The sequence below is a fragment of the Brassica napus genome, chromosome C9, assembly GCF_020379485.1.
Source record: "Brassica napus cultivar Da-Ae chromosome C9, Da-Ae, whole genome shotgun sequence".
NCBI lineage: Eukaryota > Viridiplantae > Streptophyta > Magnoliopsida > Brassicales > Brassicaceae > Brassica > Brassica napus.
In genome coordinates this window covers 56221196-56237008 of record NC_063452.1, presented here as the reverse complement: position 1 = coordinate 56237008, position 15813 = coordinate 56221196, and the positions used below count along the sequence as shown (strand labels likewise).

At 33.1% G+C, this 15813-nt stretch overlaps 1 protein-coding gene across 1 annotated transcript; it reads right to left on the bottom strand.

The window, feature by feature from the left end:
• Positions 1-11722: 11722 nt before the first annotated feature.
• LOC125592756 lies at positions 11723-12220 on the bottom strand. Its single transcript, XM_048768147.1, has one exon. The coding sequence runs from the start codon at positions 12218-12220 to the stop codon at positions 11723-11725; it is 498 nt and encodes a 165-aa protein (XP_048624104.1).
• Positions 12221-15813: the final 3593 nt, after the last annotated feature.

Here is a 15813-nt window from a genome sequence, read left to right as displayed (position 1 = left end):
TATGATAAAAAAAATTTATAAAAATAAAATTTGACCAAAGCAAGACATAGACGATGAATTACTCCGTTTCAGTTTTTAAATTTTAAAAATAATCTGAAACAAATGAAAGACATGCCAATGCTTATTTAAATAAAACTTAAAATATATAACTATAGATAGAAATTATAGTTTATAATAAACCAAGTTTTGTAAACAAAATAATCTCACGCTTTCAAAGCGCGGATAAAAATCTAGTTACTCCATAAATGGAGTAACCCTATCTATTACTTCATTTTGGAGTTGAATATGGAGTGGAGTTGAAGAAGATTTTACTCTAAAATAAAGTTTGGAGTAAAAAATGGAATATGGTTGGAAATGTACTAATTTGCTTCTGTGTTGTTTCTCATAAATCAAAAAGATAGAAAGCCAAATGTTACTTTATTACCAATGTTTTTAAAACCGGACCGACCCGATGGTTAGATCGGGTTCGATCATGAACCGGTTATATAGCCGTGTTGGTCTAGTAATTGGTTCGACCATGAACCGGCCACATACCCGGATTATATTTCAAAATTATTAAACCAATAAAAACCACTAAAACTATCAAAAATCTATAAATCATCCATATAAACAAATAACTAATTTATATTTATAATATTTTATGTTCAAAATTGATTTATATTTTAACTATGCATCATGTTTACTAATATTATTTTTATATTTAAATACTAAAAAAATATTAAACCATATTATTGAACCAGATTTGATCCGGTCGAACCATATTGAACCGTGACCCAAAATATTTCCGGTTCAGCTTCCGGTCCTGTTTTAAAAACACTGTTTATTACCTTTATAAGTTCTTCCATATGAATTGATCAAATGCAGTTTCTATTGGCATACATATCATCTCCGCATTATGTAAAAATCTTCTTCTTATGCTATATCCCTTATATATTAATTGAAGATCTTTTTAAAAGTTATAGCCTAAATTTTGTAAAAATTGAAAAAAACTTCATCCTATGTGGCACTTGTGTATGCCTTCTAAATTCTATTTCAAAGAATTTTAGAGTACCTTATATAAACTATAGTCTAAAAATTATAATCTCTAGCAAAATAATATTTCGCAGGCTATAGTTGGTCGCATATATCAAATATTTATTGTTTCACAGGCTTTCCTTAAATAAAACTTATGGAATTACCTAATGTGATTAAAATATATATATATATATAGCAATTAATGATTTCAAACATTAAGATTTGATAACAATTTGTATACTTTTATCATTTTTGTTTATTTTTTTTATTATTAAAATAAATTACATAATTACATTAATCATGTAACAAAAATCTAGATTTTTTTTTGTATATGTTGTATTTTGAATTTTTCAAAACGAGTATAAATTACTAAAATTGTTAAAAGTCTCACATAAACTTTTATGATCAAGGTTTAAATTTTTTTTCTATATTAAGATACAATGATTATAAGACCATATGAAGAAATAATTTTATTTTAATAGGTTTTTATGTTAATATATATATATATATATATATATACATATATATTTCATATCGTTTAAATTAAACTATACATCGTATGAAAATGTATACTTATATTTTTGATATTTGCATTGAACATATATAGAAAAGTTAATATTTTAATTTTGAAATCTTCATTGTTTTTTAAATGATTATAAATTATTGAAATTATCCCACATTAAAAAAAAAATTCGTTGGCGTAAACTTTTGTTACACAAATATGCAAATAATCATAAATTCATATAAGTAGAAACTTCATTTAATAATCATAAAATCATATGAGCAGAAACTTCATTTAATAAATATCTAAATTAATATCATTTAAATTTAATTATATATCATATAAAATTGATAAGATTGATTCTTTTGATTTATTTACCCTAAAATGATTGAGAATAAACAAGAGTGATAGTTTGATTATATGCACACGCCAATTTATTACCTAATATTAACTGATTTCTTAATTATTTAATATATATACTTATTATTTTATTATTTCATAATATGCAGAAAAACATAAAATAAATAATAAATATAAAATATTTATTCTGCAAAAAGTGCAGATTTTAACCTAAGTATGTATCTCTTTAATTATTTTAAATCATAGGCATTTTCTAAATCTCAGGTCAAAACAAACAAACGAAATAAGAATAAACTTCAAAATCAATATTTGTATCGAACAATAACCAAAATGAAAAACAGAAAAATATTGAAGATAGATAGGATTGACACGTGAACGTAAACTTTTCATAACTATAATTAATTTTTAAATTGCTAAATCATGATATAATACCGAGGTGACATAGTTTCATTGTAATCAAATAGACCCGAGATTTTTTGACCTAAACGTTAGGTTCTTATGCGGTAAGTGATTTTTTTGACCTAGTTTTTTTTTAAATGGTATTAGCTCATCAGTAAACAAATTATGTAATTAACAAAAAGTTTTTAAAAAATTGTTTAAAGACCAAAATATTAATACAATCAAGAATATAAATTTATTTTCACTACAAGGAAACATATTTTTTATTAGGGCAGTATTCGTTGTAAATTCGTCGTAAACGGGGTGTTACGACGAATTAACGTCGAAAGACGTTTCGTTGTTAAATGTCCGTCGTAACGGAGGTTTCGTCGTAAACGAATCGTTACGTTTACGACGAAATATATTCCTCGTAAAGCGCAGGGAAAGGATTCGTCGTAAACGCCACGTAAAACTTTGTCGTAAAGCCCACGTAATTGTTTCGATGTAAAGCACACGTAAATACTTTCGTTGTAAATCACTAGTAAACATTTCGATGTAAAATCCTCGTAAATATTTCGATGTTAATCACTCGTAAACATTCGATGTAAACTCCATGTAATGTTTACGAGGAGTTTACATCGTTTCTTATTATATTATTATTAATTAGTATATAATAGATTTTAATTTATATTTAATATTCAGAATTTAAAATAATTTAAATTTTAAAACAAAATATGAAATTGGAAAACATATTTTAAAAAGTCATACAATAATATTTAAATTCATAATACAAACAGAAAAAAAAACTACATATTGTCGAAGTAGTTGGTGGGGTTGCTCGGCTGTTGACGGGTTGGATCGGACTCTTGGGGATCTCGTGGTGGCATTCCAAGAGCGGCTCGTCTCTCACTCAACATTCTCTGCATAACCGGGTTTCCCACGGCCATCACGTCTAGCAAATCCTCAAGAGAGTCTAAACGAACCTGCTGGCTATCCATTTGAGCCTTCTGGTTATCCATTTGAGCCTTCATCTGAGCAGTCTCTTCATCCCGTCTCGAAGTGTATGACGAAGTTGCCCTTGCAACTTCGTTAACAGAGCCTATACCGACTATCCGTCCCTTCTTTTTAGGAGCCACCTATAAAATCAAAACATATATTAATATAGTTAATTATGTTAAAATATTTAAAATAATGTAAACTAAAATTTTAAGTTACCTCTTCGAAGATTCTGTCGACCTCTTGGGTGGACAATGTGACTGGTAATCCATCGGGAGACTCCTGGGTTAGTTGCGTCTCCCGTTCTTCAATCCGACCAGCCACTGTTCGGAAGAGTTTCTCAGATGCAGGATCCACAAAAACTCCGTCGGATGTGGCGTGAGTCATCTTGAATAGGTCAGACAGAGAAGGTAAGACTCCCGTCTTCTCGAACTACAAAAAAAAATTAAATTAAATATTATAAATTATATTAATTGAATATTTTAAAATATATATTTAAAACAAAACTTACAGCTTCTAGACGGACTCCTGCATGAGGTTTTTGTCCGGTTCTGTGAAGCATGGGCAAATGACCATCTTTATCCTTCGTCCTTCGAGAAGCCGAGCACGAATTGACCTTTCTGATCGAAGAGGGGTGCTCCCAATAGGCGATGAGGCCATCCCACACATCCGTCGTGAGCTCAGTGGGCTTTCCCTCATACCCGTAGATCTCCCACTTGTCCTTCCAATCAGAGACTGTGTTGCAGAGGCGTATCTTTGCCTTTGCAACAAATTCCGCCTTCACCCTCTCGGTGATTCCCAAAGACCAATGCCACTTTTGCTGAAACATAAAAATTTTGAAAAAATTACAATTAATAATAAATATTAAAAAAATATATATATTTAAAAGTGAAACATTTAAACCACGTGATCTTAACGTGATTTGGTGTCTTGCTCCAGTTCGGGTATGCCCCGTCGTAGTAACCCTTAATCGTCGCCGAAACGCTCCGGCTAACACGGTTGTTAGCCACAAACCTGAAAAAAAAACAATTTAACAGTTACAAAATAAAAATTAATTAAATTTTAAAGCAATAAAAATTAATAACTTACCAATAAGTTCCTCGGGGTCTATCGGGGTCTAGAACATCCAAACCCTCCCGTCCAGGCTGGGCAAGCAAATCCTCCACCGTATATCTCGCGAAGGGAGCATATTAAGGCACACGCAAATCCGGATGAACTGCACCTTCTGGGACAGGCTCAGGTGCAGCCGCTGGAGGAGGAGGTGGAGGCATCTGCGGTGGAAGAGGAGGACTCGAAAAAACTCTCTGAGAAGTCTGAGAGTCTGGAACTGCATCGGAAGACGATAGACCGGAAGAAGATGTACCGGAACCATCGCCAAACAACTGGGCATAAGTAGGTGCTGCTGGTTTCCTTCTAGGAGCCATCTAAAAAAAATTTAAATAAATTTAATCAATTATGACGACATAATAAAAAAATTATTCCGTTACCTAACTAATCACCTAAACTATAGGATTCCGTCATCTAACTAATCACCTAAACTAATTATCTAAATAATCACCTAAACTAATTACCTAACTAATTAATAACCTAAACTAACTTAAAAAAAAAAAAAAGAGGGAAGAGAATGTACCTTAGGGAGAGGAGAGGAGTTTAGGAGGAATGGACGAGGCAGCCTCGTCTCGGCGTCCCAATATATAAAAAATGTTTCGTCGTAAACGCGACGTAACATTACGACGAAGTTACCAGGCCCGCGTTTTTTCATTTACGACGAAGTTACCAGGCCCGCGTTTTTCGATTTACGACGAAATTACGTCGAAACATCGGTTTACGACGAATTTACAAGGCCCACGTTTACGACGAAGTTACCAGGCCCGCGTTTTTCCATTTACGACGAAATTACGTGGAAACATCGGTTTACGACGATTTTACAACGCTTAACCCTAAACACCGAGAATGAAATCCCTAAACCCCAAAGTCACATATCATCTAACATCATATCTCTTCTTCTCTACTACTTTGTGCTCTTTCTCCAACTTAAACTCTAAAACCCTAAAACTCCAAATAATTTTTTTAAAATTAACACAAATACATATTATATAAAACAACATTTGTTACACATACATTAGGATGGTAAAAAAACAATATTTCTTTAAACATACGTTACAATAGAGAAATACAACATCAGAGACATATATTACATCACTCTAAATCGTTTTCGTTCTCATCAATATTACATCACTCTAAATCGTTTTCGTTCTCATCACTATCATTACAATCATCATCGTCGCTTCTCTCGAACTCGTCTTCACGTGCTTCATCTGTCGCATCTTCGGGAATATCTTCATATTGAAAGTTTTGCGGGTCGATCAAAAGGATTTCATCAGTTGGTTGTTTGGTACCTCAACTTCATTGATAGCGTCTTCTTCTTGCAAGGGCGGTTCTTCTCCAGCGACAATGCGTCCACGAGGTGTAATTTTGATAGCAGCTAACCAGTTTATCCCGGAAGTTCGAAGCCGAGGATAAGGAAGGAAGCTTACTTGCTCGGCTTGTGAAGCTAAAATGAAAGGCTCAAATTTGTTGTATCTTCTCCCAAAATTGACATCCACAACACCAAATTTGTTATACCGAATCCCTCGGTTCACAACAGGATCGAACCATTCACATTTGAAGAGGACGCATTTTAGCTTCAATAACCCCGGAAATTCCACTTCAATAATCTCCTGCAAGATCCCGTAAAAGTCCGTTTCACCTTTCACACATATTCCGTAGTTACTCGTTGCCCGATGTCTCCCATACTCGTATGTGTGAAAGGTAAATCCTCGTGTGAAATACATAGGTGATGTGGTGACCTTTGCAACTGGACCTTGAACCAATTCGTGAAACCATACGGGATAATAAGGATCGTCATAATCAACCTGCCAAAAGCAGTTATTCTTAATTAATATTGAAGTATCAAAACACTTACTTAATTAATCAATGTATGAGATATATTACGTACCTGTGATTTTAACCACTTGACAAAGTGCTTATCTTTACGTGTGTCCACATCAGTTGCAGATATTCCTGGTATTGCTTCTTCAACTTGAGATACAAACATGCTGCAAATTAAACAAATAATCAAGTCATACATAATTAACTGCAATTCATATAATTAACATTCACAAAAATATTTACCTTTCAAAGTAACGGGTCACTGCATCCTCGCAGTTGAGCAGAATATAAGTGTGGGCACTATGTTTATCCTCTTCACATGACCACCATACTTCTTTCGTTTTACCACCAAACCGTGCAATTTCGCAAAAATGTCAGGAACACCATCAATTGGATATGATGTCGGTACTCCACCATCATCATATCTTCTAGGAACTCTTTTCCTCGTACGAACAGTTGGAGCAAAGTAGTATGATGTGAAGTTAGATGTTTCGGCTGTCAAACTTCCCGCAACTATTGAACCTTCCACCTTTGCAAGATTTCTTGCTTTCCCCTTCAAATGTTTCATCTGTCGCTCATACGGATACATCCATCCGTTGTGAACAGGTCCACGAAGCAATGCTTCATACGGTAGGTGGACAACTAGATGCTCCATGACGTCAAAAAATGAAGGAGGAAATATCTTCTCCAGGTTGCACAATATGATCGGAATGTTATGATGAAGTTGTTCGATGACTTCTTCCTTGAACGTACGTGTGCTGAGATCTCTGAAAAAAGCGCCGATGGCTGTATTGCAAAAGTAATCAAATTAATAACATTTCATAACATATGTATATATATTAACGTTTTATAATTACCTGCAAGTGCTTCATGGACATTTGCTGGAAGGAGCTCGGCAAAAGCAAATGAAAGTAGTCGTTGCATAAACACATGACAATCATGACTCTTCATTCCGGAGAACTTTTGACCTCGTTCAACACATCTTGACAGATTTGAAACATAACCATCAGGAAACTTAACTTCTGATGCAACCCAGTCAAACAAGGTTGTTTTGGCTTCTGATGACAACCGGAAGATGGGAACATGAACGTTTCCATTGCTCTTGATATGTAACTCACTTCTTGAGCAAATATCAGGTAAGTCCATCCTTGACTTTTTGTTATCTTTTGTCTTCCCAGGGACGTTAAGTAATGTATTCATGATGTTCTCAAAAAAGTTCTTCTCAATATGCATGACATCCAGATTGTGGCGTAAGAGAAGATCCTTCCAATAGGGTAGCTCCCAAAATATACTCTTCTTATGCCAATTGTGAGACACACCATATCCATCAGGCATATTTCCAGGAACATGCCAATTTCCTCCAACTTTAACTGTTTCCTGAGCTCCGTAATAATCAATGTCTGCTTCGATCTGCTGGCCGGTGAGATATGGAGGAGGACCGTCTCTGACAATTTTTTTGTGCCGAAACAATGTCTTATTTCTTCTGTACGGATGGGCAAGTGGAAGAAAGCGACGATGACAGTCAAACCAACAACTCTTCCTACCATTCTTCAGTTGAAAAGCATCTGTCGATCCAAGACAATATGGACAAGATAATCTTCCATGTGTTGTCCAGCCAGACAACATCCCATAAGCAGGGAAATCACTTATCGTCCACAGCAGAACTGCTCGCATCGTAAAATTGTTTTTCAAGGAACAATCGTACGTCCTCACCCCTTCTGACCACAATTGCTTTAGCTCTTCTATCAACGGTTGAAGAAAAACATCAAGAGACCGTTTTGGATGCTTCGGCCCAGGGATTAATATGGTCAAAAATAGAAATTCTTGTTCCATGCACATATCCGGCGGTAAATTGTACGGCGTAAGAATGACTGGCCACAAAGAATATTGTCTACCAGACATTCCAAATGGACTAAATCCATCGGTGCATAACCCAAGATAGACATTCCGAATATTTGTAGCAAAATCTGCGTGTACCTTGTTGAAATGTTTCCACGCTCTTGCGTCTGATGGATGTGCAACCTCACCATCTCTCTGGACATGTTCCGCATGCCACCTCATCGATGCAGCAGTCCTCTCAGATTGATATAATCTTTTCAATCTGTCTGTAATTGGTAGGTACCACATCCTTTGGTACGGTACCCTATTCCTCCCACGGCCTTGCGGTTTGAATCGTGGTTTTTTGCAGAATCGACACTCTTCTAACTTGTCATCTTCTTTCCAGTAGATCATGCAGTTGTCGATGCAAACATCAATCATCTCCGAAGGCAACCCAAGACTATAAACCAATTTCTGAATCTCATAATAAGATTCAGCAGACACGTTGTCTTCTGGCAAATACTCTTTAAACAACTCCGCCCATGCATCCATGCAATTCTCAGGTAAATTATGATCCGTTTTAATATTCATCATCCTAGCTGCTAGAGACAATTTAGAGAGACCTTCTCTACAACCAGTGTAGATTGGTTGATTTGCAGCATCTAGCATTTCATAAAACCTTTTTGCATCCAAATTAGGTTCTTCTACATTTCCAGTTCCATCAGCTATTGTTGTAGTTGTTTCTAAAAATGCATCACTAATCATATCTTGAACCCTATCATGATCTACCATCTGCTCATGATCTTGATGATAATTATATTCATTATGCAAATGATTCGGTTCTTCACTATGATGACCATCCTCAAAATTATTATTACTACTACTAGATTCATTTCCCCCATAACCCTCTCCATGTTGATACCAAATGTAGTAATGTGGTGTAAATCCTCTGTTTACTAAATGCTTCCATACAGTTTCACTACGTGCAAATTTTGAATTCTTGCATTTCCGACAGGGGCAGAACATCTTACCGCTTTCCTGTGTGATCGGTGTACAGCCCGCCTGGTGCATGAATGTCTCTAGCCCGCTCAGAAATGCGTTCGTCACCCTCCCGTCGGAATCTTTGTGCAAATACATCCAACTCCGTAACTCGTAAATACTACCGCCACCGGCCATTTTTTTCTTAGATTTTTTTTTGAAATCTTTTTTTTTCTGATTTTTTTTTCTGATTTTTTTTCTCCCGTTTGTGTGTTGTGAGGAAGAGAGTTGTGGGAAATAACATATATATAGAGAAATTTTCGAGTTGGGTAGTTGAAATATAACAACGATTTTACAAGGAATATTTTACATGGATTTTACATGGTTTTAACATATTATTTACAACGACTTTACGACGAAATTAGGTAAGTTAAAGCACATTGAATACACGTTTTCACCTAAATATAACGGTAACATGCTTCGTTGTAATGTCGATGTAATGATTACGACGTATTTCTCATTCCACGTACATTCGTCGTAAACTTACATGGAGGTTACGACGAAATCAGTTCGTCGTAAATTTACATGGCGTTTACGACGAAAGTTAGATTCCTCGTAATTTCGTTGTAAAGACCATGTAAATTTACGACGAAATATTTTCGTCGTAAATGCTCGTTGTTTTGGGCACGTTTTCTTGTAGTGTTTTCCGTATAATAATTTCTTATCCTAGTAATTATATATTTTATAACTCATATATACGTGTTTGCTGTTTATATACAAAGGATAGAAAATGTGATATGATCATGTTCTAACCCTATTTAGAAATGCTAAGTGCACAACATAACGTGATAGTATGTATGGATCGAATTATCAATGACCAATGTCACATTATGAATTTCGGAGAAGAGTTAAACTAAGACAACGATTTATTTCATTTTTTAATGTAAGAAAATAAATAACAAAACGTAGATCCCTATATTCAATAAATGTCAGGTTTTGGTTCTCAGAAACACACAAATTACATAAATGAGTGTTAAACATCAAATGTAAGAACCTGGTTCTGATAATTTATCTAATCTTTGTTTTTTTCAAAAAAAAAAAACATGAAATGTAAGAACCACTCTCAAACTTTTCAACTAAACTAGCTTTTACGCAAAACATATACTCACAAAACCCTATATAATTTTGTTTAAGATTAAATCAAACACTTTTGGTGTCTTATACAACCTAAGGTCATGGATTAAGTGTTCAATCAATTTCAAGCATTATACTCAATTCAGACGAAGAAACCGATATATATAATTTCATATTCTAACAAGTCAATTTAACTAATTCATGAATTTTCTTGAAACCTTAAACTCAAGTATGACATAGAAACAGAAAACCGCAAATCAAAAATAAATAATGCATGATAAATTAAGAAATAAAAATTGGAGCGTAGAAAGCTTCTCTGGGATGTAGAGTACATATTCATCTCCCTGAAGCTTGCCATTGTTTTTGAATATAGTCACTCTGAAAGGCCAAAAAGTAGCTTAAAGAATACTGGAAAATAAAAATATAAGTCCAAATCACACCAGATCAAAATCCTAGGAAAAAAAAAAAAATCTCTTATTGAACCATTGATATCGTTCAGATATGGGATGAGTCAATCTCAATGCGGCATGGTCGGTCCGAATGGCGTTCACATTTTTTTCATATATCGGATTGATAGATTCAAACTGGATTGATCGTTTGAGTTCCAGCAACGACTATTTTAACTTGTTTTGCTTCATTCCTCGTTCTTTATGTCTAATCGTCTTCTTAACGTATTTAATCTAAATACTAAAACTCAAAATATAAGAAAGACTCGAGAATAATCGAAAACCAAAATTAAAATGCATATAAGACGCAATACATCCAAATGCGTCATAGCTTTTTCAACATAAATTACTAATTTTCTTATGTTTATTTGAATTAGAACTAACAATAATTTGTGTAAGAATCAACATCAAAATTTGTAACACCAATATCCTTTACAAACTGATGTAACCAAATGAGAACGAGCATATTAATTGTGTGTAGCATATTAATTGTGTGTTTGTATAAGAATCAGCTAATTCTGTATTTTCTATAATATTCTTTATCTCTGCAATTTTATTTTTATGGATTACTAGATCCTTTTTCCGCCCTACGCGCGGATAATATATTTAGTTTTGTTATATTTATCATTTTCTATTTATATGAAAATTTTCACATTTTTAATTTTATTTAACTAATATTTTAAATTTAAAATAATTTTTCTGTGTTACCAGTTTGAAGTGAATATTTTTATTACTTTATATGTAAACCATTGGTATTTATGGATAAGTTTAGTTTTACAATTTTCATCATTATAGCATGAAAATAATATTATTGTCAAATATATTTCTATTATAACTAACAAAAAATAATAACACAATTAACTAATAAAATATTTTTTAGCATAACTGAATACTATAAATTATGGAAATTATATTATGAATGTATTTTGCTAAGTCTTGCTTTTTGTGTATATATTTTTTTGGAACACACTTTTAGAAAATTCTATTATGAACTTATATTACTGAATACTATAAATTATGGAAATTATATTATGAATGTATTTTGCTAAGTCTTGCTCTGTGTGTATATTTTTTGTTTTATTTTGCATTGTTTCTTTATTTTTCTTATTCTTTTTTTTTTTGAACAACTGAAATTTTTTTTATAAACTTCAAACCGGCCTCAGGCCTAAGTGGTAGCAGCGTGATACAAGCAGGCTTTGGACAGATTGTCCGCAGTCCCATTTTCTTCTCTAGGGACAAAGGAAAAACAACAGAATTCAAAAGACGCAGAGAGACATTCGATGTCCGACAGAACTCCGTAGAGGTTCATCGGCTTGGAAACCGAATTTATCGCCTTGATCAGCGATAGAGAATCTGATCGAAGCCAGATTTTGGAGATGCCGATGTGTAGGGCGTGGGAAAAAGCTTCCCTCACCGCCAACCCTTCAGCCATAAGAACCGATGAAACTCGGGGTTGGAATTTGCATCCATCTGAGATGATCAGCGCCGTAGAAGAGTCGAAGATCCAAGCGAGACCTGCATCAGAAGATTCCTTCCTCCAGGCCGCATCAGTATTGCACGCGACTGTTCCGGTCGGAATCGAATCAGGTCTTCCTTGGATCTGAGTGTTCTTCGTTACTTTCAGGGGAGGTTCCTGAGCTTGTGTCCATTCCCGAGCACCCATCAAGGCCTTTAGAGCAGTATTTCCGCAGATGCAGGGCGCGCTTCAAACAACAACTGATTTCTAGTGATCCATAGATTCCACACCACCCAAGAGAAGATGTCACCTGATTTTCTTATTCTTTAATTGCATAGAAGTGCTATTTCTATTTTTTTACCATCATTCTATCTTTTGTTGTTATTCTATGAAGGATCCGATATTTTTTTAGTTGTGTATGTGCTATTGATAAATTTGTTTACTTTTTTGGTATAAAGAACAAAGTATCATGAAAATATTCATGTGGCTGAAAATAAATCACAAATATATATATATATATATATATATATATACACAATATAATTTGATGACATATTGTTATATTTCTTTAGTCTATATATGTAAATTTACTTGCAAAGAAGTTGAATGTTGTTGTCGTCTGTATATATGATGTAATTTACTCTTTCATGATTTAATATTTATTTATTGTTTGAATGTCATTTTTATTGTTTTTTTTTGGACTAAGAGCATTTCCAATGTAAAATTCTCTATTTTCTTCAATATAGAGTAACCCTAAAATGAAATGATATTCACTTTAACTCTAATCCATTTTTTGAGTAACAATAAAGTAATAAACAAAAAATAATAAAAGTATTATTCCAGTTATAGAGTAAATTCATTTTAATTCCATTACAGAATTAAAAATAAAGTGGAGGTGAAATATTTATTATTCTAAATTTTATTTTAGAGTGAATTAAAGAGTTGAGTTGGAGATGCTCTGATTATCAATGATGACTCATATTTTCAAAACTTATGCTTTTGCCTTCCATTTCTTTCTTCTTCCCTTAACACTGATTACACCATATTTTTTACATGATTAGTCAAGACAAACATGATATATGACTCCACCCATTCTTTATGCTGGTCATATACTTTAGAAGAATTTGATTAATTTTTATTTGTTTTCTTTTTCCAATTGCAATGTATAGTTTTTTTACGGTTGGACTTTTTTCTAATATATTGAGATATCAAAATATTAGAAGGTATAGAAACTCTTCTCTGTTGTTTTGAGCTGGATATAATTTAGATGTTGTGAATTAATTCTTTATTGTTTAATAACTGGAAAAACATCTGTATGTCTTCATTACATCACCCTTAATTGACCTACCTTATTTCCTTCCGGTTAGAACTGCACAGAATGAGAGATATTCAAGGTGAGACCACTTTAAAATATTGTCCTCATATCTGTGTAAAGTTAGTATACAAATTACTCCATCTGTTTCAAAATGTAACTTAGTTTTAGCTAAAATCACTAATATTAAAAAGTTACTACTTTAAATATCCGCCCACAAAATATCGACTCTCCATGTCACTTGCAAAGTACTTTTTCTGTTTCATTATACTTGATGTTTAAGATTAATATTCATAGATTAAAAAATACAACATTTTACCTTGGTTGCATTAAAACATCATTAAATCAAATTAATTCAACCAATAATTTGTTTTTAGTATTTTGTAGTTGGTCACAAATTTCACACAACATTAAATATTGTCTAGAATATAGAGAACATTACTTATTATGAAACAAATTAAAAATCTTAAAACACAACGTAAATTGAAACCGAAGGAGTATAGTGTTTCTGTACATTATAGTTTGTTTTAAAGCTTATAAATATCTGTTTGGAAAAAGGGCAAATTAAAAAACATTTTAGAACAGAAAATGGCCTTGTCTATTTATGTATAGGAACTAGTCAGAATGAGGGAAAACCATGTTTAGTCATGACTCCTGATCGAACCAGAGCAGATGTCTTTCCGTTCATGCTTTTTTTTTAACGTCTGGATTGATATTAATCAAAAGAGTTTTAAGACATAAGAAACCAAGGCAATGCCTTCTACCACAAGGTAGGAAATTTGAAAAATAAAGCAAACATCACTCTAAATAAGAGTCATAAGTCGCTTCAATTCCTTTCTCTTGCAAGCCGATCATGAAGCCATGAAGGACCACCCAAAGCTAGGTATGATTGAAACCTTCCATCTCTCAGCACACTTTTTTGCTATTTCACGGGCAATCCCGTTCATACTTTAAAATTGTTTTTTTCGCTCAATTTCAAGATGTGAAAATGTATTATTGTATAGTCAAAATCTTAAGCCGCATACACAAAGAATTAGCTGGTGTATTTAACAATGAGAGAATCATGATCACTGCCCAACATCACACGCTCAGATTGTGCTGTATAGAAATATCGTTGTTTTATTTACTTAAAAAATAATTGACAAATATTAAAATTATGAAAGTGAAGTTGATTCATTCTTCAAGAAATTTGGAACAAAACGAACTCAAAAAGTGGAGAATAATGAATACAATTGATTGTACAGAGATGTCGGGATAACGGAGATTTCATGAAGATGAAACGGAGAAGACGAAGTGGAAAAGTCATAGTCGCTTGATCGAAGCTTATTTAGTATGTTAGGGTTTCTTTGGGCCACTACACGAAGAAGCCCACTGGTTTTCATTTCGACAGAAGAAACAATAACGTGGAGAGATGAAGCTCTATTATTGGCCGGAATTAATAATTCTAGGCCCTGTTAGGGAACGCGCTGGGCGCTAGTCGGGCGGTCGGGTTGGGCCTAGCGCCTAAAGAGAAAATCGGGGATTAATCGGAAATTATGCGGGGCAGAATTTTTAGATGGTTTACTATGTTATAAAACATGTTAATCTTTAATTGTGTATAACATTAATACATTTTCATGTTTAAGATTGTATAAAACACACAAATAGAATATATAAACTTAATATAGTGTAATTTTCATCAAAATTATGAATATAAATGATATTTATAAAATTTTAGATCAAATAAATAAAAAAAAATATTATTAAAAATAAAAAAATAAAAAAAATAAATAAAAAAAATAGATTAGGCGGCCGCCTAGGCGGTTAGGCGGTCATTTAGGCGGCTAGGCGGAAAAAAATCGGATATCCGATTTTTTAAACCGATTTGGTATAAATCGGGGCGGAAAAGTGATGCGTAACGCCTAGGCGGCCGCCTAGGCGGCTAGGCGGCCGAGTTTTAGAACAGGGATTCTAGGTGGATACCTTAGATTTTGAGATTATTCTCATTTTATTACTTGTTTGATGATTTAAATTTAAGAACATATCTCCTTTCTAATCTATAAATCTATTAATAAGAAAAAAAATTTACAAATTATTTTTGGAAATCATTAAAAACAAAAATGGAAAACTGATTTCATTGCAAACTTCTTCAAATTAGATGGAATTGAGAAATAGGCTTTATTTATAAAGCCAATAAACTTTTTAAGAAGACATAATATATATAAACAATTTTGTTGACATTGCATCTCATAATTATTTTACTTTTTCTATCACTTGCGTGATATGATTTACTTAACTGTTTTAAATATATTGATATTGTCAAACATTGGATAATGAATTATAGGTGACACGTGATTTGATTCGAGATAGTCTTGTTTTCTCTTCTTTTAAATTCAGACTTAACAAAAGTATGTAATATACAATGTTCCTTTTTTCGAAAAATATATATATATATATATACACAATGTTCTAACCCGTGACTTAATTAACGACAAATGGTATTTAGAAA

What these genes read in the sequence shown, in the direction of transcription:
- LOC125592756 (XM_048768147.1), bottom strand. Translation starts at nt 12,220, where the DNA reads ATGGGTGCTCGGGAATGGACACAAGCTCAGGAACCTCCCCTGAAAGTA.